Genomic DNA, 27,065 nt, shown 5'->3' on the forward strand with positions numbered 1-27,065 from the left:
TGCTACGTTCAGATTGAATAATTGCAATAAACATGAGCCTCTGTTGCAAGGGCTTTGATCATTTAAGGAGTGAGCAGTTGGATGCTTGGGCATCAATTTGCTATAGCATGAACTTGAGCACGTAGATTAAGGCTATTGGAGAAGATGCATAGCCTTTTGTGCAGCATTCACACTACAGGAGGAATGATCATGCCATGTCACGTTCTGATAGATGAAGCTTTTCAAATTTTGTAATTTAAAAACGTTGGGGTGGGGGAGTTGGGTGCTTCTCCTTATGGTATACCTTTTAATTTATTCAATATTATGGTGACTTAAACAGAAGCTAAATTCTTAAATAAATCTGTCTCCACTGAAACACAAAATAAAGGATAAACTTTGATTTAACAAAAGTAAATTTATTCCAGAGGGGCTATTTTAAAATGGAAGAATGACACAGAATGATAACTTCATTTCCATTCATCTAAGGTGGTGCTTATATGAATCTGAATTGTAACATGGCACAAAATCCTAGAGAACAAATACTGTCTTCCTCATAAGATAACCTGCATTCACACGAGTGGTCTGTTGCTGATCCAAAATAACCATGGCCAACTGGACTTAATTCAAGTGATTTGGGTAACCCACTTGTAGGAATGGTAAAAAGAAGAAGACCCAGTTCACATTCAAAGACAAACTGACCTAATGCACACTTTGCAAAATAATCCAAGAAGAGAAAAAAGGCAGCCATTGAAAGTTGGACTTCCCCAATTTTTTCAATGCAACTTTCCATCCAAGTCTTGTGTACAAAAATTATGGGTGGGATTTAAAGTAACACTAAGGAGTTGTCCTTGGTCAATGCTAGCATTTGTGCTGCTGGATGGAACAACCTCTTCTCTCTTCCCCTCCCCTCCCCTCATGCACTGTTCTGGGTGTTTTCCCAACTGCACAGAGCCAACGGGGGGCAGGAGATGGAAGAAAGCCTCATTGTACTATCAGGACTCATTGCTCTGGCTCCCAATCGTTTTAACTATTTAGTTGAATTCAGCCCACCCACTTGGGAGTGCTGTATCCATACATAATTTCAATACTAGCCCAAGTAGCATAAGGCTCTGCTGCTCCGATCCTGACAAGGACCAACTAGAGAATTGGGCTTGGCAGTGAAGTGCAGGATACAAATAATAGTTATATGAGAGAGCTCCCTTAATGATTTCCTGCATTGATGGCAATCAATTATATACTTTTTGTTATATTAGTATACTAGATCTTCATGATTCAACACTCAGAAATCTGACTCGTTTCCCAGCTCTCAGAAAAAGCACACTATTCAGACTGCTGGATGTTTCTTTGTGGGCATCTTTATTAGATTTCTGTTTTATGAGAAAAGTAGAGCTTTAGTGTTGTCACTTTTTCTATATGTCCACAAGGATATTTATCAAAAAGCAATTTTTCTAAAATGGAATGTTTATTGATTTTGTTCCTACCTGATAAATCTTTGCCTAAAATCAACTTTTGTGATTAAAGTGGAAAGAAAACAAGGGAAAGTCACTTGTTTATACACCTGGAGTTAGTAATTAGTTATACTTACAAATTCGCACGTACAGTTTCATTTAACATCAGCTGCAGTCCTAAGCATATTTATTTGCCAGAAAGCCACACTACAAGCAATGAGGATTTGCCTTCCATTAAATAAAACTACAGTTGTTAAACTGAAGAAGAGTAACATTTTGATTCACAAAAGTCATTCATTTTTCATTCCTTTTAATGGGGGTGATTGTCACTAAGAAACCAAAATCTGTGTAGAAAACATTTGTGTGAAGTTGCTGTTTCTGGCCACACCCTCTGATATTTTCACCTAGAAAAGAAGGATATTGCTTGCATGGTTAAAACTGACCCTTACCCCATGGGTACCACCTCACATAAACACCTGTCCATGTTTTTAATAAGGAGGTAGGGTGATTGTTGTTGTTATTTTTTATTATTATTATAAATGGAACATCAGGCGTAACAGATGTTTATGTTAGGCTTGTATAGGAGATACTATCCCACTTTTCCAAGTCATCCCTCCTCTTACAGGATGTGACATATTTTACATCTTGTTGCTCAGCGGTTATGTTGATACTATTCTCTCTTTATATTATTACCTCTTCTTGACTGAATCCATCAGCTTTGAATTTTCAGTGATGTTTCAAAATGGAGAGACCCACCTGTCAGATTGACTTGCAAATATGCTTAGCCATTTTGTTAAAAATTGGGAAATGGCATGGTAATTTCCAAACTACTTTTAAATTCAGACTTCTCATTTGCCTCCACAGTCTCTTGATAACTTATTATATAAAATGTTGATAACCCACCTTTCATAACTAAAAATACCAGGGTGGATACTGGGGACAAACACACAAAAAAGCCCTGACTAAATAATAAAATAAACAACAATAAATACTAAAATGCATCATCAAATAAAGCAGCTAAAAACAACATAGCAATTTACTCACAAAACTGAATCTTCCTGTGTGAATTAATTAGTTTTAATCTAGTACCAAAATGATAACTGTTGATATGGAGACATTAGGTTGGCAGTAGAATTGGATGTCACCACAGAGATGGCTCTTAAATCTCCCCCTGTTTAACAAAGTGAAGTCACTCAATTACCTGAAATAGAACGAGGTATAATTTCTTCAGTGTGGATTTTTGAACACCTCTTAGAGAAGGGCTCTTAAAAGCCATCCCTACTAGTAATCATTATACTAGCTTGTCTTTACTGTGACCATTTTCAGATTTTTCCACAGAAGCAGTACATATTAGCATGAAGACTCAGATATCAGGAGACATGAGAAAATGGCTCAAATTTAACAAATGTCCTGATTCATGTTTTGTGAATATTCAAGTACCTGTTGATAGTTTTCATTGTCATAACAACACTAAAAAAGTAAAAGTTGACTGTCTCATATAAACCTTGTGTATATCAAAATTTACCAAATTGTTGATATACATGGTGACATATCCACCAGCTGCACAAAAAAGTTCAGATACTTATAAATCCAGCAAGATTGAGTCAGCTCGTGTTCAAAACTGCAACTCTTTTAATGTGTTTTTAAAACAGAACAAAACAATAAATGACCTGAACTTGAATTGTTTCCTACCATGCAATCTCCCTTTTGTCTGGCTGGTAATTCATTGTACAATCTATTTGTTGAGCTAAATATAATCACTTTTATGGGAAAAGAAGCATATCATAACAAATTACAAAGCTAATGGTCTTAAGCAAACAATCTGATCAAAAAAGAGCTGTGCAGGATTAATTCTGTTTCACATGTTTGAAAGATTGATTAAAAGAGATTAAAGCACCATTGTGGCTGTGCTGTTGTAGGCTATCTTTACAAGTGAAAGATTTAATCTTGAGAATTCAGCTTTTACTCAATATTGCTTCCCACATTGCTGAGGCCCTCAAGCTAATTGAAAGCGAAATGATACCTATTGTTGGTTGCTCCTGAGACACAAGTTTCAGCTTTAGTTTGAAACTGGCTAGTCAAGATAAAACTGCTTCATTTGAGGTCATTTTCAATTTTATACTTTCCCCCACAACACACACACACACACAATCAGCTACCATTGTGATTTTCTGCTTTATTGGGAAACAGTGATTGTACTTGCACCTTCATAGATGGGAAAGGTGTGAAGAGGAGAGAAGAGAACATGAGTTGAGTAGAGAGATTGGGAACAGAAAAATTCAAGAATGAGGTTTCTGCACTATGGTTGAAAGAAAGATGTACAACAATATTATCTCAACAGGATCCAAATGTAGTCCATCCTAGAGAGGGGAAGGACTAAATGCCATTGGTTTCAGGGAGTCTCTTTGGAGTGGACTAAGCACTGTATTCAACACAGGCTAGGTAAATCCTTGTGTACGCAGGCCAACTTCCACTTATGCAACAGGACTCCTCCCCCACCTGTCCCCCCTATTTTTTATGGATTTTCTTTCACCCTCTGGAGCAGTGGGGAAGGTGTAGAGTGCATGGGGGGAAGAGAGGGGAGAAAGTCCTATTTCAAAAGTTGAAGTCATTCTGCTTGTGCAAGGATTCAGTTGAAGCACGCCCTCTGTCTGGATCTGACCCAGAGGCATCAACAGAGAGATTTAGTTGTATCTATTCCAGTGATCTCAGATCTCTACCACATAGCCAAACAGTATACTCTCCCAACAGTGTCTGAAAAGAAGGACTGCCTGGCACTTTCATGCCAGGCAAAAACATTCCACTTCTTCCAGGCCTTGGGCTAATTCAACAATCTATGGCCTTTTAAACTATGTATTTCTCTGCTTTTATATTGTAAACTGCCCTGCGATCCTTGGATGAAGGGTGGTATAGAAATGTAAAAACAAACAAATAAAATGGTGTACTAGGCCTAGAATTTTCCATCGGCAACCCAACCTCTAGTACACCATTATCTTTGCTTTCACTGATAGATCACTGAAATACCACTGAGGGTGTGTTTCAAGAGCTTCATACTTCCAAATCAGAATTTTAACTTATTCTGAATGCAGCATCCTGCATGTCTCTACCTGACTTCTGAACAGTTATTTGTGCAGAATTGGTTTGGCTCATATGTTTGTGCTTCAGGGGACTTTTGTGTGTGTGTGTATTGAAAAATCAGGCTGTATTAAAACAAGACCACCAGGGAATGAAAACTCTACAGTGAAGCATTTTACAATACAGATAGGCTTCACATGCTTCCTAAAAGCAGGTGGGAAAGGAGGAGCAGCAGTAGATTTCATCAGGGAAGTTGTTCCATTGCTGCTTTTCAAGAAAGTCACAGTGCAGGTCTTGATATCTGCCACTGATGTTTTCACTTTGCACAGCAAGGGCAATTGAAGCACAGGCTGCCTTGCTCAACATAACCTGTGTGAAAAGTTCATATAGGTCAGATAACTTGTTTGAAGCTGAACCTGGAAAACAAATGCCTCTGACTTTCCTCCAAATGTTCTAGTGCTTCCGAGGTTCCTTCTTGGTAAAAAAATAATGCTGGTGTCCCCTGCACTACTTTAAGGTTCAAGAATTTATTTTGAGCTTGTCTTGTGTTGCTATGGTTGTAGTACCACTTTCTTCCAACCATTCCCACAAGTTTAAAAGTAAAGCCAAGGAGTTGCATAAGTTAAGAAAGGCTAAGTTTATAATGCATGCCAGTGATTCCTGCCGCACGCTGTTTAAAGTTTAATTTTGATGCATTGTGGCCACATAACAGAGAATGGGTCAGAGAGACGTAACATGTTTTGATCATTATGCTCCAGAAGTTATCTGCCTCCTCTGTTTGACTACTTTGAATAATTCAGGCTTCGGCAAATAGATAATCCTGAAGTCAAACACTGAATATAATTGAAGCTGTAGGAATAAATCTTCAGTGGAGAAAAATTGCACAGGGGGAAAAAAGAAACAAACACTATGGTAAAATGCATTTTTGTGCAAAAACCTGGAAAACCCAAATATCTGCTTCGTAGTAGTTTTGTAGTCAATCAAGTGGTGCCATTCTGTTCAGAGGACAATGCTAGCAAAAGAAGATGGGAGTGTTTTGGGGTGTTGCTGTTGTTTTTGTTAATTTGCCATTCACCCTATGTAAATGTGCTCTAGAGTGGAAGGTGGCTTGTGGTCTCGAATGTGAAAATGAAAACGGAAAATCATCTCCCTTCCTTTTCTGTTAATAGATTTCCCCACCAAACCAAAGACTCTTCTGTGAATGGGAAGACTCTTTCTCACTTGCAGAAGGGCACCATTAGATGAAACCCTCCCCCCCTTAACTGCAATTCTTATGTAAACACCCAGCCCAGTCCAGAGTTAAGAATGTGTTCTAATATACTCATGGAGTGCCTACATGTGTACTTAGTCCTCGTTCATTTCAGCTAAGAAGCCAACCATTCACATAAAACAGGCAAACTTGGCCTTCAACTCCCACCATCCCCAGCTAACAAGACCAGTGGTCAGGGATGATGGGAATTGTAGTCCCAAAACATCTGGAGGGCCAAGTTTGGCCATGCCTGACATAAAAGGACTAGGTGTAAGCTTAATCAGATCATCTTCCTTCACCATTTGACTGGGGAAAGTCTGTACTTCCTTTTACCCAAAATATACAGACAAAAGCTCTTACTTGGAAGTAAGAAAAAGATCATTATTCAGGAAAAGAGTCATGCAGGCATGTAGCAGTCTCCTGGCTCATGAGGCACAGTTCAGGAGTTCAGGAGCGGGCAGAACTGGAAGGAAGTGATGAAGAAGAGTTTGGATTTGATATCCCACTTTATCACTAACCAAAGGAGTCTCAAAGTGGCTAACATTCTCCTTTCCCTTCCTCCCCCACAACAAACACTCTGTGAGGTGAGTGGGGCTGAGAGACTTCAGAGAAGTGTGACTAGCCCAAGGTCACCCAGCAGCTGCAAGTGGAGGAGCGGAGACGCGAACCCGGTTCCCCAGATTACGAGTCTACCGCTCTTAACCACTACACCACACGGATGAAGATGTTCCAACAAGTTCCCACTCCTCCTGCCAAGCTTTAAAATACAAGGCATGGTGCACTCACTTCTGAGACTCTCCTGCCTTATAGAAATATTGGAATGGCAAGTGCATTCTCCCTTGGCGCAGGTTGGTCTGCTCCAATCCAATTTGCAAAATCGGCAGGTGGCAAGACTGCTCCTGTTCAGTTGCTGCCGCCTCCAGTACAGTCTCCCCCTCACATGATAAAAACCCCTCCAGTCTCCACTGACACTTCCTGTTTTTTAGGAATGAAAGAAGGGAGTGCTGACATCCCTATTCTCCATTCCAAAGTGACTGAAGTCAGGAGAGATCCCTCCTCTCTGTTTCTTCAATCTCCATCAGAGCTTGCTAACCCAGGCCTGATCCCAACAGTGATGTGGGCCTCATGGCAAACTCTTTCATAAAATGCACACTAAATATTTGTTGGATTTACCCTTGAAGTTCTGTAGTGAAATAAATCAGTTAGACATGCACATCCAAATACTTAAGATTTTGAAGATGGTTTTTCTTTAAAGTACAGTAGGTTTGAAGCTCTGTCAAATCATTGCAATAAATTAGTAATAAAATGAATAATTAGTGAAATATATAGCTGCTAGTTACAAAAAAATTATGTAATCAGATTACTCAGCCACTGAAAAAGCAGCACAATTAATTAATAGCACAATTAACATCTGCTCTATTTATGTCTTAGTTAATTTGTTCATACTTCTCTTCCATAGTTTTTTTTTCTATTTCAGATGCCTATTTTTAACATTAAGTTGTAGACTTACTTGCTGAATATAATTATCTTAATTTATTGTGCATATTTTTGATCCGAGGCTTAGAATAATACTTTCAAGTTCAACCAGTTTTTCTTGATATCTTAGTTACAGATGGGTAGCCGTGTTGGTCTGCCATAGTCCAAATAAAAAAATTCCTTCCTGTAGCACCTTAAAGACCAACTAAGTTAGTTCTTGGTATAAGCTTTCGTGTGCATGCACACTTCTTCAGATACACTGAAACAGAAGTTGCCAGATCCTTCTATATATTGAGAAGGTGGGGAGGGGTATTACTCAGATTCCCACCACCCTTCTGAGTAATACCCCTCCCCACCTTCTCAATATATAGAAGGATCTGGCAACTTCTGTTTCAGTGTATCTGAAGAAGTGTGCATGCACACGAAAGCTTATACCAAGAACTAACTTAGTTGGTCTTTAAGGTGCTACAGGAAGGAATTTTTTTATTTGATATCTTAGATTAGGCTTGCTCAAACTCGGTCCTCCAGATGTTTTGAGACTACAGTTCCCATCATCCCTGGCCACTGGTCCTGCTAGCTAGGGATCATGGGAGTTGTAGTCCCAAAACAGCTGGAGGGCCAAGTTTGAGGAAGCCTGTCTTAGATGCTTTGAATATATTTTTCAGTGCAAAGTTCTCAAAAAAATGGATCATGGATTCTTTATCTAATGCAAATAAGACATTTTATACCAGGTTAAATAATATAATCAATGGGTGCAATCCAACTCCATTAACATAAATAGTATCTGGACTGCAGGTGTTTATTGTCAGATAAAAGTAATCAGAGATCAATCTAAATATATTAAAATGGGGTGGAGAAAACTCTTACCTGCTTTTCTCTTTGTTCTCACACTGTAATGTGATCTTTAACATGATTTGGGCACTGCTGTAGAAGTGCACACTCCCTTCCTCCCCTTTCCAATGGTTGGCATATAATCACATTTAATACATTTTAGGTGCACAATTATTTTTTTGGCTGCTTCCAGAAAGCCAATCATGCAAAACTGTAATAGTTTTAAATGAACCAGGAGAATGAAGGCTTTCAACTAATACAACTGGAAATAAGTGCAGTAAAAAAAGGAACATGCGGAATATGCATTTCTGCAGGTATTTAAAGTTATTATATACTTTTATTTTATCTCTATTATATTTGTTGAGCTTGCTGTGCACCACTTAGAGACTACTGTAATTAAGCAGTATATAAACTGTCAAAATAAATTATATGGAATAATATTTCCACTTATAGTGCTTTTCCAAGCAAATGTTGCCCTAACCCAGGGATCGCCAACCTTTTTAAATCTTGATCTCCAAAAGCAACCCTTTCACAACTAAACAACCCCCCAGAGGCCAAATTGTGTGTGTGTGTGTGTAATAAATGTGGGTAGGGAATGCTTTTTTTGTGGGCACCAGGAGGTGTCTGAGGATGCTGTGGTATCTATGGGCATCACACTGAGAACCTCAGCCCTAATCCGTAACCTCAAAATGCGGCTCTAGTTTGTCTCAAGAGGGCAGATATCTAGCACTAATGGAGCTACTGCAGCTGCTTTAATGAATTGCCCTGCTTGAGACTAGGTTAACAAGGAGCACTATGGGGGAAAGGATAGGTTATCACATGCTTATCTTGTCACAAAGTTTCAATGGAAGAAGAGCTGGTTAAAATATGAGTGGCAGATTTAGCCCTGTGACCTCCAGCTGCCAAGCTCAGCTGTTCAACCCTGGGACTAGTGGCCGGTTTTTGCACCACAATAGGAAAACACACAAGCAGGGAGTGAACCAGGTGACTTTTATTTAGACCTTAAATTTAAATCAGCAGATGGGGATGACTATGGGGCGGGAACTAACTTAACTGGATAACAAGAGCCACTGGCCGACCCACGCTTGCAGGTGAGAAAGAAGGCCTTATCTCATCACCCTCTGGGACTGCAGAACCCCAGGTAGATGCGAGATGTCAGCCTCAAAGGAGGCCCTTACCCCACCCCCTGAACAAGAGTCCGGGAATTGAGCCTTGGGGCTGACCCATCACTTGAAAAGTGCCTAAAGGGCGTCACCAGGCTAAACCATTTTTTGTCTTTTCCCACACCTAAAGCACCCAGATGCAGAAGATTAACCTATTTAAACAACACAGTAGATCATGTAGCACTCTGTCTTGCTATTCAGAGTGAAGTGGGGGTGGGGGTGGGGAACCAATCTGTAATCCAAAATGCGAATTGGGGAAAAATCCAACATGGTCCCCTAGTGGCAAATTTGAAGCACACTGAAGAGAGAGGAAGGGAGGCTGGGTGCTGCTGCAAATGGAGGGAAGGCAGGTTGTCCCTTTAGCAGGCACCATTCACTGCCCACCCTCCTCAGACCACCTTAGGAATGCATCAATTGGTGCCAAGGACTTTTTCCACTCTGCCTCTTGCCCAACAGCTCAAGAAAGGCCCTCGCTGCCTCCCAGGCACCATTTAAGCCTTTTGGCTGAACATTCTTGTGATGTCTCAAGCACAATGTATCCATGCCTTGCTTCTCCACCCTGTTGCAGCTCCCTTACTCCACCCAACCCTCAATTGTGACTATGAAAGAAGGGGCTGCTTCTGAAAGAACTGCTGCCTTACACTTTCTAGGCATTCCGCCCTTGGGAAATGGGGTTTGTCCCACATATCACAAAGAAATAGGAACATGTTCCTGAGGTTCATTTGTAAAGGCCTCTGGGGAAAGCTCTTGATTACCAATGTGTGCTTTTCTTAGTTCCCTTAGGCCTTGTATAGCTAAATAATATAATCAATGGGTGTGATCCAACTCCATTAGCATAAATAGTATCTGGACTGCAGGTGTTTATTGTCAGATAAAAGTAATCAGAGATCAATCTACATTAAAATGGGGTGGAGAAAACTCTTACCTGCGTTTCTCTTTGTTCTCACAAAGGAATCATGATCCGTCACCTCTCCAACTAGGAAATGATCACCTCAAAGGCCACTGTGACATCACATGGACCTCCTCTGGGGTGATCATACATTTCCAAGCGGGAGAAGCCTCACTGCAGGACTTTGTTGGTACAAACTCACATTGCTTTGTGGTTCTGAGGCCTGTATGCCACAAAGCAGCAACTCTTTTGGAATCATTGGAGACATAGAACCAGGTGGTGGTTTCTGTTCTTCTGCAATACACGAGATCAAATAGAATTGATGCTGTATCGACCCTCTTGCCTTCGGCACAATCCTGAGGTAAATTGTCACACAGCAAGAAGTGCACGAGTCCCCAGTACTACTCGGGAGATAATTATGAACACACATAATTAAAAAATTGAGTGTCTCACATTGCAATAGACAAACCAGACGATTGTTGAGGAGGGAAATTTGTTGAAGTCTTGTAATTTCTCACCCTCTCAGTCTCTCACAGACAGAACAACATAAAAAGGCAATAATGCTTTTATGTCTCCTATGAAATTCAATAATGAGAACATTAATACCAGTTGAGACACTTCAAACACGTTGACAGAAACTGCCAGCATGATTAAAAAACAAAAACAAAACCCCAGACTTGTCTGATTTCCATGGCTTTCTAATGGAACATACTTGAATCATTTCAATAAAGCTTTATTAGAGTGTGGCACTTTGATATGCAGGCAAAAAGTGACCTGCTGCAAATGCCTGCCATGTTAACCGATTAAAATTAAGAAACTGATGTCCAATTTAATATTGGCAAATATCCTTCTTCCATATTTTCCATAATGATATTCTGATTTTAACAGGAAAGTTATGGGTTTTATTAGGTAGGTGAAGGAATATAATTAACTATATTACTGTATTTTAATATTTGGTTGGAAGCCACTCAGATGGGCGGGGTATAAATTATTATTATTATTATTTCCCTACAGACCCACATGTGTGGGTTAATGGACAAAAGGATCCACTTCTCACTTGTGTCTAAAAATGTGGAACTGAGCAGAGTTTAAATCCCATTTTATGGAGTTTAATTGAGAGCATGGGAATTAGCTGTTAGGCTGATCTCCCCCTTTGTTACCCTGTTCGACAAAGAAACAGGCTACAGACTGAAAAGTAAGTTTGAAACATATAGTTTACTCACAGTCAAGCATTTGATCTTAGCAGTAAGAGCAGTAAAAATAAATGCAGGTAAAATACTTGTGTTTGCAGCAGAAACGCCTTCAGGCATGTCCCTGATGCTGGAGCAAGTAGATAGATGTCCATCTGCATTGTTCGTCAAAGAGAGAGTGGGAACAGGAAATACTTATTTGCTGCTTCCCTCCCAGGAGAAAAGGCGGGTATTATATCACACAGAGCCTTCTCTACCAATTACGTTTCTGTGGTCTGAGTCGGCCTATCAGGCTCTATGGTCTTAATCCTTTCACATGCTAACTTGCAATAATACACAGTGTTAGATTTGACTGCATGTCCCCCACAAGTTCACTAAGTTTTAATGATATTTGTTAGTCAATTACATAAAAACCAGACTGCACATGATTGCATGTAACAGTAGACTGATTGGCACAAGAAAACTCAGTTTGAGAGGTGGTGTTTGTGAGTGGAGAAATAACCCATGGGATGAAGGGTAGGAGTACTTAACCCTTCCCCCACCCAGAGTTTTTCTTCCCTCAAGCTGCTCCCAACTATTGAGTTTCAAACAACAGCAAATACCAACAAATAGGTTTTTCCCATGTCATAGGAACTGCTCAAGGTACTGCCACATGCTCATTGACTTTGATGGTCTAGTCAGTGTGTCTGTAAATCTCTGTCATCACTGAAGCTCGTTGGCAAAAGTCTTGTTGCTTGGAAAGAAAGGTATTTTTAGCACTAAATAGTTGGTGCATGTTTTGTGCTGAGGCCGATTAAGTATGAAGCTCAGGGTTCTCAAGATCTGTTGAGGACATGCCACATAAATTTGAATGTCAGTAGCCACTCAACCATGAAAAACTTGAGCATGATGGGTCAAATGCAGTCCAATGAATTAAAGAAAGTCAAACATGTTTGAACTCTATTCCATTATGATTAAGTGCTTAATATCTGTATCCACTTTCATATATAAAAATGCATATTCATTTAACAAGTTAGTAGTGGGGCAATTGGGAATCTTTACTTTTGGTTGTGGGAGATAAAGACTTCGCTACAAAATCATTTAAAATAATGACTAAATGATACATTTACTTATAGGCAGGGATTTTTTTTCAGCTGGAACTCAGTTCCGGCACCTCTCAAGTGGATGCCATTGCCATTCTAAGAGAATAAGTGAGGTTTTCATGGTAAGTTCTGGCACTTCTTTTTCTAGAAAAAATAGCACTGCTTATAGGAAAATAAACTGTTGTCCCATATCCACATTTCTTCAAATTTGAGTAAATAAATATTGAATGCAATATGTGTTTCTACCATTTTGTCTTTTTTCTTTTACAGTGAAAAAGGCAATTGAACTAAAATCAAGAGGGGTCAAGATGCTACCTAACAAAGACAGCAACCACAAGAATTCCGTCTGTAAGTCCCTAACAAAAAATTATTTTCCTAAGACTTTGTGGGTAATTTTTGATTATTTGGTCTGAAAAACACAGACACAGAGCTTTAAAACCAAGGTTGACAAAAAAAAAAAAAAAATAACCCAAAAATGTTGAGATGAATGTGGAAGGTGTGAAACATCCAAGGAATTTCAACAGGGCTAGCAAAATGGCTCAGTGACAGTTTTCACACATTCTTATGAAATTAGGATAGAGAGAAAATGGAAGTAAATGAGGAAAACAATTAGTTTAAGCTATGGACAATTATCACCAAAAAATCCATGTCAACCATGTTTCAGTAGCATAACAATGCATTATATTAGGGAAAACTGCTTAGTAAAAATGAAATTCCCTGCAGAAATTTGCGTATTGGGAGAAATTCTCACACTAAAACGCTGGTGAATTTTCGTGAGGACGTTAAACACGAACCACAAACTGATGAGCAAATGTGAAGAACTGAACTTCAAAGTGGAAAAATGAGAAACTGGGAGAAACTTAAATTGACAGATTCATTCATCTCCAATGGAGTGAGAGAGAGAACCCAGGAGGTGTGTGTGTGTTGGTCGGGGGGGGGGGTGTACAGAGGCAACTGAATAGTGGGAATGAGGTGGGTCTTCTCTTTCCCGGTCCTTTCCCACTCCCTTCCATCTGGGGGCTGTGTATTTGCCTTGCAATCGGGTGCAGGTTATCTCAAAGTATACTTAATGTAATGACTCTCAGTATCTCCAGAGTGTGAACGGTATGACTATGTTTGGCCCTGTGTCTGAGAACCCAAGAGTACAGCATAATAGTCAAGGAAAATGAAAATGGTATAAATATGATGCGTTGCGCAAAGTGAACGTGTTTGATAAACAGAATTGGTATACTTGTATATCTTCCAGGTATGGTACTGTAGGCCCCACAGTGTTAGGATTACTCTTTGCACGGAAGTATGTTACAGAAAGCAGAGATAGTCATACTAATTAGGTTGATTGAAAACTGAGTTCAATGGGAGTTACTTGCAGGCAAATGTTATAGGTTTTTAGCCTTGCCCTTGGAGTGTGCATTTGAACCTACAAATTCTGAAGGTAGCCACTTTTTTGGAGTATGTCTTGTTGGGATGCTGTCTTTAATTACAGAAAGTGAACAAAGGACATGCTATTAACAATATTTATGGTGCAGTCTGCTGTTGATTTGTTTTTCAAAGACCAGATTCTATTATTATTATTTTTTCTGAAGAGGAATGATGCTATTATATATTCTATTAAACAAATGAATTATTAATACAGACTATCAGCTAATGAAGATAAACCTTGTATTAGTTCCTTGTTTCCTCCTCAAGATTATGTAAGACTTCCCTACTGCAAATTTTGTAGCATTTCTCTCTCTCTCTCTATTTTGACATTCTTCTATGATTTAAACACTAAATGTGCTTGGACTGCATGGCAACATTTGGGGGGTGTGAGATTAAACAGAGCCTTCATGGAAAAGGTGAATTTTGAGAAAAGATATGAAGGGAAAGTGAGATGTTGTGCCACAGACCAGCTGCTTGCTAATAATATTTCAGCTTACTGCATTAGCTAAAATTATCTGGATGGGACTGCCAGTTTTATTCTGTGTAACATTCCCTATGGCACATTTGTAAAGGAAATTTAGATTAGATCTTACATTATTTATTGCTAATGTGTCATATCTTTTTGATTCACAGCCCAATCATATACATGCCTACTCAGGAGCAAACCCCATTCAGTTCAGTGGAGCTTACTCTCTGGTAAATGGGTATAGGATGGCAGCCTCATTCTTTAATAATTTGTTCAATTTTGAATATATAGGATATTGCTTGTCCATATTCTCTTTCTCTCCGGAGGCAAGTGAAACTTCATGTTTTCCCTGTCTATAACAGTTTGCATAAAAACAATATTCAGAAAATGTTCTATAAAGATAACATATTTTCTGTAGTCAAAAAAACAACAACAACCAACTCCCACTTAAACCTCATTTGGAAAAAAACACAACATTTTTCAAATGCAGGACCCATTGTGCTGCCTGTTTACTTTTATAGCGTTGATGTTCCGTTTTGTCTCAGATGGAGAAAATTGAGTTATTTTTAAGGCAATGTTTTTTGCCATGTAGAGTCAAAGAACAAATGGCTTTACAGATTCAGTATTGATCTGCTGTAACACATTTAGATGAATTGATGGCACATGCTGTGTTACTCAGCAGTTGATGCCAAAACAGCTAATTCTAAGACAGGTTAGCCCTGCTGATTCAGTGTTGGATGCATGAGGAAAATTAGGGGGAAAGCAGTATTTACATTGGTTAACCATTTTGGGGAAATTATTACTAATGTAATGCAATGGGATATAAAAGCTCAGGGTGACATTACAAACAATATATTTCTGTCTTCATTCATGCTGAGTTCATAGCAATCCCTGATGCTTTGTAGCATTAAAATGCAACGACATTTGCTTCCTCACTCTCTCATCCTGTACCCAGATATATTGCTCAGACAAATGCAAAATGCCCTTATTTATGATGACAGGGATACATGAAAGAAGCACCTGCAGACCTTGTTGGAGTGTATCATCCCAAGGATTGCACCCATACAAATCTGCCAGTACAGTAATAGCAAAGTGGTGATAGGCAGTGAGCAGTGGTAGGCAGTTGTCCCAAGGAATGTGGTTTCCTTTCCCCAATTGGAATTACAGTCATACCTCGGGTTATGAACGCTGCGGTTTGCGCGTTTTCAGGTTACGGACCGCGCCGAACCCAGAAGTACCAGAATGGGTTACTTCCAGGTTTCAGCACTCGCACATGCGCAGAAGCACCAAATCGTGCCACGCGTGTGCGCAGACGCGGGTTGTGAACGTGCCTTCCACACAGATCACGTTCACAACCCGAGGTTCCACTGTAATGTCAACCTGCTTACTCCTGAAACCTGTGAGACCTCTTAATTCCCCGTCTGAACCATTTGGAAAAAAATCGTAAAAAGCTGAGGCATTTCCCAAGAACTCTCCAAAGCTCAAAAAGACCAATCTTGGGGTGGGGATTTCCTGCCCTACTGCTGACCCTCTTGTCTGCCAGTTTATCAAGATAAGGTGTATGTGTGTAAGCACAGAAAACATCAGCCAATGCATCAGCCCAAAATTTCTCCCTAAATTTCTAGATCCCAGTGTTCCAGACTTGTGTTCCTGATCCTCCATTGCAGATGGGAAGTCTGGCAATTCCTATGTTTTTATTTATATTCTTCCAAGACAACATGTCATGAGGTATAAAAACCCATACCTCCCAAAGACATCAAAGTAGGCTCCACACATGCACAGACAGCTTCATTGCAGAGTGAGAATCAGCTTAAAAATCTGTGAACAGAATTTTATTATTCCTTCAGTTCAAGGCATCAGGAGGAATAAAAACCCTGTACTTTCTTTTACATCCACAATGCAGGACAGCTTAGAATTAATTGTTGGCTTCTGTTTTCCTCCAGCATAGTAGGTTTGTGAAAGTGTGGGGACAGGCCTGACAAGCTGAAGTGAAGTTCAGGAGCGGTTGGTAGGATTATATCTCTGAGCCCCCTTCACCTTTCCAAAATTATACCCTATATTTAGTGTATTCTTCCACATACAAGTCATGGGGAGCCATTCCAAACAGAGTCTGATCCTTTCTGCTTAGCCTATAATGTGTATGGTTGTGCTAATGGATCTCAGAAACCTTTATATAGAGATAATATAAACAAAATAATGGCCTAATAAATGCTGAAAAATCTGCTGGAATGGTTCCCATCAGGAACATATACAACCTAACCTTTCTTGATCTGGTATAGTACATACAGCAGTGGAAGCTGGAACTCAGACGTAATTGTTCTGTTCCCTGAGATTTACTGTAAGTTATAAGTAGCTCATGCTAGAGCATTGGCCTTTGAACCTGAAGAGCATTAGGAAGACTTCATAATATATACCCTTTGACTCATTACCCATAACTCCAGTCTGCTCCTTGTAGCTCAGTTATAGTAGAGCCTAGCCTGATAAGGATAAGAAGCTAGAATCTCATCAACATATTCAAACTTAAGTCCATAAAAAAACCAGTCGGCTGCTGGTACCATTATGGGCAACTGGCTTTGTTTCTCCAGTCCTTCATCTAAGATGACTTACACATTGTTGTTGTCGTCTCCCTGTACCCTCCCCCCCACGAAGAGAAGGAATAAGAAAGAACTAAACATAGAACTAAATATAGAACTAAACAAAAGGGTGTAGAGGTGCATAAAATTTGTATATGCTAATTTATATGTATAGCTGCAGATATAAAGGTAAAGGGACCCCTGACCATTAGGTCCAGTCGTGACCGACTCTGGGGTTGCGGCGCTCATCTCACTTTATTGGCCGAGGGAGCCGGCATACAGCTTCCGGGTCATGTGGCCAGCATGACTAAGCCACTTCTGGCAAACCAGAGCAGCACACGGAAATGTTGTTTACCTTCCCGCCGGAGCGGTACCTATTGATCTACTTGCACTTTGACGTGCTTTTGAACTGCTAGGTTGGCAGGAGCAGGGACCGAGCAACGGGAGCTCAACCCGTCGCGGGGATTCGAACCACCGACCTTCTGATCGGCAAGTCCTAGGCTATGTGGCTTAACCCACAGCGCCACCCGCGTCCCTAGCTGCAGATATAGAATAGTATAAATAATTACTATAACTGATTTAGAAATGAAATGCATCTCACCATAGTTGTGCAGACTGTGATCAGGCAATAGTGGACAGCTGAGTCTCTGCTGCTTACCCAGAGGAGGAGTGAGGCAGTGGGGAGGACAGTGGAGTGCAAGTGCACCAGGTGAGCCACTGCAGCAGTCCTGCTGGTCCCTACTGCGTACAGTCCCTACTGCGTTGTCCCTCCACTTGTTCTTTATAGTAAGCAGCAGCAACTCACCTGTTCAGAGGAAGTCAGCTGAGCACCGCTTCACACTAAGCTGCCTGTTACTGTGACAAGATGATCTGTGTGGCTGCTCAGTCAGCTGTCTATTTGATGGTCAGCTTCAAGACCTCTGTTCTGTCTAATTATGGTTCTTTATCTTAAAAACAGGACTCACCAACTGTACATTCCTCCAGACAGAGGAAACCTTCAAAGAGATGACTGATCATCAAAGTAGGACACCTGGCCACCCACATGCTTTGTTATAGACATGCAAAGGGCCACTTCAAAGTTTATCGATTGATTAATTAATACAGTGTTGTATAAGCAATAGGATCAGTTGCTGACATTTTGTGCTTATCAAACATTCTGTTTGGATCAGACTACATATTAAACCTATTTGCTCAAAATGTTAAGTGGCTCTAAAGAATATCATTAAATGAAGAAATGGCATTCACTTCACTTACCACTATTAATATGCTGCTAAGAAATGTGCTTGATCCTGCAAACACATTCATAGTTGAGTAAATTACATGTTTAAATAATTTAAATACAAAACACACATACTTTGAGAAATATTTCAAATATGAAATACTAATCTACTTACTCAATGAAGGTTGCCTTACTAAATACAACCCACATTCATTTGCTCATTTAATAGTTTCTTTTACTAATATTGCAGCAATTAGCACATAGGAAATTAATACTCAACTTTACCCATAGTTTCACAAAGACATAAAAGTTAAATTTTCATACTTATTACCACACGTGGATAAAACATTTAATTTCTTGATCTCTCTTAAATAGACATTTATTTGATCCTTGTGTGTGGGCATTTAAACAGAAAATAAGGGATTAAGAGCAACAAAGCTCTGAATAATTTGTAGTAAATAAACAGCATTGTCTGCAAGGTAACTCATTCTATAGACCAAATTCAATTTTATGCAGGACATCTGCACCACATTTCCCAGTCTTCCCCTTTTCCTAAAAATATCTGAGTCTGGATCTGAGCTACATTGAGAGCTCACCATGGGAAAGAGGTTTTAATCCTTTCTACTCAATGCACTAACTTCACAAAATTGGTTATTTGCCAGAGAGGGGAAACAATACAAACATTTGTATCTCCACAAATAACACTAAGCAATGGTTTATTGAATTGCCTCTTTCTGCCAGTAGGCCAAGATCTTCCTATTCAGACAGACCTGTCAAAGTAGGTGCCTATGGTTTAAGGTTGCTCATTAACCAGCTTTGTAGCTGGCTTTTATAAACTTCAGTTGATGATAACCAGAGCTTAGTGCTGTGTGCAAACCCAGACCCACTGTGGTCTAAACCACTGAGCCTCTTGGGCTTGCTGGTCAGAAGGTTGGCAGTTTGAATCCCTGCAACGGGGTGTGCTCCCATTGCTCTGTTCCAGCTCCTGCCAACCTAGCAGTTTGAAAGCACACCAGTGCAAGTAGATAAATAGGTACCACTGCAGCAGGAAGGTAAATGGCATTTCCATGCACTCTGGTTTCTGTCACAGTGTCCCGTTGTGCCAGAAGCAGTTTAGTCATGCTGGCCACATGACCCATTTGTCTGTGGACAAATGCTAGCTCCCTTGGCCTGAAAGCGAGATGAGTGCCACAACCTCATAGTCACCTTTGACTGGACCTACCTGTCCAGGGGCCCTTTAACTTTTTTTTTTTTATAAAAAAGGAGAAATCACCTTCCAAAAAGTTGTGAGTGAAGTGTGACAAAACCAGTTCAATCTACTTTCTAGGTTTGGTCTTTATCTCTGATGCTTTTGTCTATTCTGTGAGGTAATAAACCAAGTGATCCTCTACTAAGGTTTGGTGTTATGTGCAAACTAGGCCAAAGTTTAGTTAGCCCTTTACAGTATTAGGTTGACTGATCCTAGCTTTTATTGCTTGTACCTTGCTGGATAGATCTACAACTTAAATTTAAAACTAGTTTTAACAAACCTAACCTTTCCAAAGGGTCTTGGAAATTATAACCTCTTATAAGGGTGCTAAAATTATTCTTAACAAGCCCTCTCATTTTCAGACATTTATACGACTAATTTATTGCAGTGTTTTGGAACCTATGGTCCTCTAAATGTTGCTGGACCACAGCTTCCATAATCTCTGATTAGTGGCTTTGCTGGTTGGGGCTAATAGAAGTTGATTTAAAACAACTTTTGGAGGTTCATAGGTCTCTCACTCCTGGTGCATTGGGATTCATAACTACTTGAAAACAGCTAGAGGAACATTTTTCACTTAGAATTTTGGCTAGATACAGAGTGGTCCGCAGCAACATTAGAGCACATGACTCACTACTGCTCCAGTGTGGAGTTAATACCTTAATTCTGTCTTTATTGAGAATTGTAGATTTTGCAGTGGAACAGTTTCTGACAGTGGGAAAAATAACAGCAGCATTAAACTCTCACAGTTGCATAAAGCTTTAATGAAACAAGAGGGATAATTACCCTGATCTACTTTGTTCCATCATAAAACGTAATAATCCAGATTTTCCCAAGTGTTAAAGATTTTAGCATTCTCAACAATGATACACGGCCCTATGTAATAATATTATGCAATGCTATTTTATTAAATTGTGGAGATTGCTTCATAAATCAGATTAGTAAATTATACTTGTTTCTGGAAAATAGGCCTTTGTCACTGCAGGAGCTAAAATATCCTTCAAAGTGCTGTTCATAAATCTAGCTGTGAAGGGGATTGCTGTCTATATGCATTTGAGAAGAAAAGCATCACTTGGAACTAGGAGCAGAACAAGGTGCTTCTTTTGTTAATAACTAATAGTAACATATTTTCATAAGCAATTTCTCAAAAAACTAAAGAAAATATTTAAGTCTCTACAGAGGGTGATGAATACAGCACATGATATCATGGGCTGTCCCTTGAGCCCTCTAGATGACATCACAAGGGATCGTTGCCTTAGGAGAGTGAGGAAAATTCTCAGGGATGACTCTTTTGGGATACTGTCAGGGAGATAAAGTCCATCTTGGCCCCCAAGCCGGCTGCCGGACGATCCATCGATCTCTCGTAGTCACGCAGTATGAGCGATTAGCGACATGAGTTTCCTGAAAATACCTTGCCACATTCCAGGGCTCATGCACACTCTTATCAGCAGATAATGCACAGCCAGAAGTCGCACTCAGGAGAGCATTATTTACAAGCTTTTATTCAGCGTTGATCAGAACAAAGAAAGACATGACTGCCTGCGACAGTGTCTTCGACAGAGAGAGAAACGAAAGCAATAGCAAACATAAACATCCTGTGAACAGGAAATACGCAGGCTGTGACATAAACATCCTGCTCCCTTTTAAGGTGGAATGGAAATATCCTAACAGACTCACACCCCAGCCACCAACAGGCCGTAGCTGTACCAACAGGCTAAAAAATAGCTTCTATCCGTGGGCTGTTGAACAGGAAATAACATAGTGAAATTGACTTGTGAGGTGGTGTGTTGTTCGATAAGAGATTGAGTGTTTTTTGGGGGGAGGGAGGCTTGTTTAATTTCATTGTACACAGGTTGTACAATGACAATAAAGGTATTATTATTATTATTAATGTGTAGAACCAATGCATAATAATAAATAATTGTAGCAGAGAATGGAATTGGAAGGATTCTAAAAAGTTGAAGTACAAATTAAGTAGTCTTTTTAAAATGGGTATGAAGTTTTTAAAAATCCATGTACCCAAAAATAAACTGTTTCCCGCTGGCATTAATTCACCAAAATGCCCAGATAATTCTTTTGCGTGTGAAGACCCCCCCCAAACCACCCCCAAAATAAAGACACAATAGACACAGAATATAGTTTAAGGTTTTTGGCATTAATTTTGGCCACAACTTTATTGATGTGAGTGGTTGCTTAGGCATTGGTTCCAGACTACCTGAACCTGCACAGTAGCAGGAATATGACTGACACTGGGCACCACCATATGTCAGTAAGGGAAAGAATCCTGTGGGGAGCGAGAAGCTGACTTCGACCTCACAGCTCACCCCAGATACTCCCAGGGGCTCCGGCGTGGCCCTAGCCCTTGACAGGGTTTGGACAAAAGCAAGGCGAGCCCCTGGATTCCTTTAACAGAATTCCCTAGCAGCAGTGATGGAGGGGCAGGCACAGCCAACCACTTCCCCCCCACAAAACATTGAACCAATGCCTAACCGCCAACCTTACAAAGTTGTGACGATTTGCTACACGGTAGGCAAAAACCAAATGGCAACAGCCAATCAGCCAAATGGCAAAATTCCTACCGGGCCCCTGCTCCAAAACAGACGACTCCTAGACAGGCACAGCAAGGCCAAAGAACAGCCCTAAATATAGGTGGGAGGGTGGATGATCTGATGCACGTCGCAGAAAAGAGAAAGCTCCCATCAATGTGCAGCAGCTTAAATAGCCCCTCGGTACCCAATAGACGACCCAACAGGCCAAATTTCTGCCCCAGCAACCGAGGGGCAACCAATGGGGTGTTGTGGCTATCCAAACGGTCCCGCCCCACAACAGGGAGGCAGTTTAGGCGATCTCATCGCAACATGTGCCATCCATGGTGGAGGACATGATTTGTTTGCATGCTATGTGATAAACATAGTTATTCATGAGAACTGTACATATACATTTATTATCACATAGTAATTTTGCTGCTAGTAGCTTCTGCTTTCCCTTGTCCATTTCACTGCACTTAGCCTATTTAATTGATAGACTACATACGCTTTCAGTCCTTGGTTTGCAGGCTTTAGTCTTCCATTAGGCTCAGGGACGGAACTACTATGAAACTAAGCATCAGGGCCCTTAATTCCAGAGTGGCCCCAGAAGTGACTTTAGTCCACATTGCTTTAAAATGTTGGGTCTAGTAGACCCATCTAAGTTGAATGACTCAAACTGATTGTTTTGTTGTATATATTTCAACAATCCCAAAGTTTGAGAGTCAGTAGCACAGATGTTATAAAGGTGTGGTCATCTGTCATGGAACAACTCGATTGAAGAATATAACAGTGGTTTCCCAGACCTTGTTGCTTGTTGTGAAGGGGCCCCCATGAAAGTTCAAGCTTTCAGGGCCCCCAAAATGTAGGGTTGCCACTACTTAGGCTTGAACCATTCATTAGTAGTTGTCAGTTTGGAGGAAATGGGTTTCTTCAAAATTACTTGTTAGAAATTACAATTTCAAAATCTGTGTTTTTTGCAGATATGTTACTATAAAATGTTGTTGTTAAAAACGTATGGCTACAATCCTAAACACTTTAACTCGTGAGCAATCCCATTGAATTGACTCATTTCTGAGGAGAAGACATGCAAAAGATTGTGCTATAAACTGACCCCCTTGATTTCTGTGTTGCATATCTGATCTATATTAATTCACAAAAACTCCATTTGCGCTGTAATCTTCTGTGCAAATTATTTTCAAAGCCCAACACTACAAAAAGTAAGGGCATGAAAGGCAAGCCACCCAATATTATGGGGCGATCATTATGCGTTATTACTGCAAAATAGGAGATAGACTTCTGCAAAATGCTTTCTCATTTCTCCCATTCACTTACTCAACAAGCACAGCATGTCACTTAGTTCCCTATTTCATTTAACTTAATTACTAAGCAGAATACAAAGATAAAAAGTGTACTCTCATAGCCGACATTAACTGTAGTGTATATTACGTCTTGCTTTTTATCTCTGCAGATCCCTCTGTTCCTTAATGCTTTTCAGAAACGGTGTCATAATGAAAGGGTTTCCCCCCCTCTCTTTTTTTGGCCTGCCTTAATTCACAAGAGATATTGTCCTCATGTATTAAAGCACACTGGGCAGAATGCCCTAGACTGAAATAAGAAGCTGTGCAATAATGCATAATGAATGATGTTGAGGCATGACACCCTGAGGTTGCAGTGGCTCCATGGGTGGCCAAATCAGTTTCACGTGTCCCTAAACAGGTTTGTTTGCTATAGACACTCATTAAGTTCCATCAGAATAATATGGGTTTCCAGGAAAGTTCTCTTTGTTTTGCCCACCCATCCCTTTTGTTAATACCCAGAGAGAAATGTTACTTAAAGCATTGATCAAAATGGTATACAAACACATGTAACAATGTCCTGACACATACTGTTTCACTTCTGTCCCAAAAAGCAGTTTTAGAGGTGTGGAGGTAAAGGAGAGAATGTTTAATTTATCCCACACAGACATTTAACCTTGCCCCCCGGTCCCCCAGTGGTTTTTTGTTTGTTTTGTTCTCCAATTTGTTTTCCCCCAAACTTCCACACCACTATAAGGGTGTAGGTGGGTCACTTCCAGACGTTGATGGAATCCAGCTCCCATCAGCCCCAACAATGCATGGCCAATAGTCCTGGATAATGGGAGTAGCAACCCATTGGCATGTGATCACCTTCAAAAACACACAGATGCAAAGCCAGCTTGGATTTGCTGAAGTGGTGTAACAGTGGGCGGGATACGGTTGAACACCAATCACAGTCTGCTTTTCTGTCAAACAAACAAAAGCCTATTGGAGCAAACAACAGGTTTGTGTGCATTATATAATATGTTTTAGTATCTAGAGAAATTGGAAGAGGGTAGCTGCTGACCCTCCTAGAGCTTTCAGCCACCTTCAGTACTGTCATGCGTGGTATTCTTCTGGGGTGACTGTCTGAGTTGGGTCTTGGCTCGCTGGCTCTAGAAGGTGATTATTGGGGAGAATTGCTTGGCTCTGTGGGTTCTACAGTATGGTGTCCCCCAACCCAACCTCGCAGAGCTGCTTTTGATGGCTCCTGGTGGGCTGGAGGGGACAGGAGAAGGTGAGGAAGTTCTGCTGTGCACTGTTGTGCAAGCAGAGCTTCAGTTTGGATACAGCCCAGTAAAACTAGATAAACACAATAATATGAACGCAACCATGGCAAAACTCAACAGTAGCTAAAATATCAAGCTGGGCTCAGAAGTTTGGTTTTGAAAAGAAGCGTCTCTCATTGACCTTCTGAAGGCAGCCAGTGAAAGAGCCGCACAGATCTCCTGCTAGGAGGGAGTTCTAGAAGTGAGAGCTTCTGCAGAGAATGACCTCTCATGCATCAGTTCAGGAGTACTTGAAGAGTCTCTGTGGAAGATTTTGGGACAGAGTTATATGGAGGACAGTGGTCCTCCAGGTTACCTGGTCTGCAGCTATTTATAGGTCAAAAACAACACTTTAAATTGCACTGAAGAAACAAGCAGGCATGGATGGATATAATCCCATTCTAAAGCTATCTAAACTTGTGGCCATTCACACGTCCTGTGCATCAAAATCCATACCTTAATTATGTGCTATGTGAAGAGGTACTTTCGTTGTTCTTAAATTCTTGCCAATCAGTTACACCGGATGACCCCAGTGCTAGTATAAAGAGAGAGGGAGATAAATATTTTCCCTCTTTCTATACACCATGAATCATTGTATAAATCCTTCCTTTGCCCCCCTTGTCTCATTCCACCCCCCCAACCTAAACTAAAGGCTTTAGCCTGACGTCCTTAGGAAAGTACACCTACCACTTGCTCATTTTGATTGCCCCTTCCACTGTTATTTCTGCATTTGAAAAGTATGACTAAAATGAATCCAAAATTGGATCAGGATTGATGTTTATCATGTATTATGTAAAATTCGGGGTGGGCATTTTGTGTTGCTTTTTTCTTACTGTAATAATCACATTTTCTCCAGTAAAAAGAAAAAGAAAACTTTTTAAAAATGGTTAAGCTGTAAGGTTGTCAAACAATAGAGAAGAAGCAAAGCTGTAAGAACTTAAGCGCAGCTGGTACAGCTTTGAATTCCCTGTAGGTGAATAGATTCATGCCGTTACTGTAACAGCTTTATCAGTAGAAAGGTAATCACTTCATTTCTGTTGGGAAAAGGACATTAGAGACATCATGAAAAAGTCATGGAAGATACAGCCATAATGAGGTACAGCAATAGCTGGGTAATCGATGTCTGGGCCAGCGGCCAGCGTTTAAAGGAGCCATAAAAGATGTCCAAGGAGAAAGTAGCAAATATATCTCTCCTGTATCATTATTCATATGTCTTCTGTTTACTACTAATCACCTTCCATCTCCCACCTCCTGCCACCTTGCATAAAAAATTCACCATGATCGCAAGAAATGTTGGAAGCAGATAAAAAGTGTCAGTGTGTGAAAAACATGAAGTTGGCTCTTTGGCTTCCTCTTAAATAGGTTTTTATGTGTGTGTGTTTTTTTTAAAAATTAAGGTGCTGCCAGATGTCAAGGAATACTGCCCAAATAAAAATAAAAATCAAGTATGGAGTTTTATTCTTTTTCACTTGCTGCTTGTGAACCTGTTCTTTGGCTTAAATTGGAATTTTAAATACCAATGCATGTCTGTAGTTCCAGATGGGCCTGTGTTAAGAGGAGTGTTCATAAATCACTCTGTTCTCAGATATCCCAATCACTTCACTGGGACTTTTGGTAATAAACACACTTTCAAGAGCTGCTATCAGAATTCTGCCTGCAGCGTTCCAACCGCAAGATAGCAAAATAACACTGATCCTCTACCACACTTTCATTCTGTAAAAATACAAGCTGTGTCTAGGAACCTGTTGATCATGTTCCAAAATACTTTCGCCAACAAGCACTTGATTTTCTTAAAGAAATGAACAAGGGTGAACAGGGCTTTAAGGCGCAGGGATTGAAAAAGAGGTGTTCTGATGTTGTGTTGGCGGAACTCGTAAGGTATTTTTTCTGGGGAGGAAGAAAGTTGTGGTGCTGAAGATTGCCTTCCAATTTATCAGAAGTCCCCCTCCCCGAAAAAACCTGAAAAAAACCCATTACAAATATATGTGATATTTGAGTCAAATGAATTATCTGCATATATATACTGTATATGTCCATGTGTAAGTGTGGGTGTGAAGATTCATAGGCAAATAGGTAGTGTAGGTTATGTATTATTTTTAGTGGTAATAGCCATAGACATAATATTAAGGCTCTTACATTGTAGGTGGTGTTTTCAGCACAAGGCCCAAGGGTCAGGAGCGAGCCAGCAGTAAATCACATTGTGCAAGTAGCAGTTAACTCTTCATTAGCAAAAATATGATCTGCACACTTGGCAGAGTGTCAAGCCTAATGAGCACTGCAGCTCATCCCTGGTAGGTCTTGCCCCATGGATTGGTTGCTGAGATTGAAAGTTGCTACCTGCCAACAGCTGTCTTAAGTCCCCTCCGCTCCATGCCCCCCCAGGCAATCAGAGACTGTGTCTGTGTGAAGCCAACCTTTCTTCTGGTTCTGAGAGACAAGGCGGGGATGAGAGCTTGTCGCAGCAGGAGGGGGAGACATCCATGCCGCTTCACCAGCCTGACTTATCTCTCCTCTGCTGCAGCTTCTGCCTTTGATTCTGCACTTCTCTCTGCCACAGACTCTTCCAGCTCACTAAGCCCTGTTACCTCTTCAGCTTCCAGCACCTCCTCTTCCCAGTCCTCTCCCTCTGA

The 27,065-nt window shown here is 40.4% G+C and overlaps 1 protein-coding gene across 1 annotated transcript in view; it reads left to right on the forward strand.

The window, feature by feature from the left end:
* The window catches only part of CSMD1 (CUB and Sushi multiple domains 1), a 998,673-nt gene that overhangs the window by 630,633 nt on the left and 340,975 nt on the right, over positions 1 to 27,065 (forward strand). The window contains exon 7 of the mRNA XM_081189289.1: positions 12,653 to 12,730. Coding sequence (XP_081045415.1) covers positions 12,653 to 12,730 — 78 coding nt within the window. The remainder of the gene's footprint in view (positions 1 to 12,652; positions 12,731 to 27,065) is intronic.

Source organism: Podarcis bocagei (assembly GCF_964188305.1).
Source record: "Podarcis bocagei genome assembly, chromosome: 3".
Classification (NCBI taxonomy): domain Eukaryota; kingdom Metazoa; phylum Chordata; class Lepidosauria; order Squamata; family Lacertidae; genus Podarcis; species Podarcis bocagei.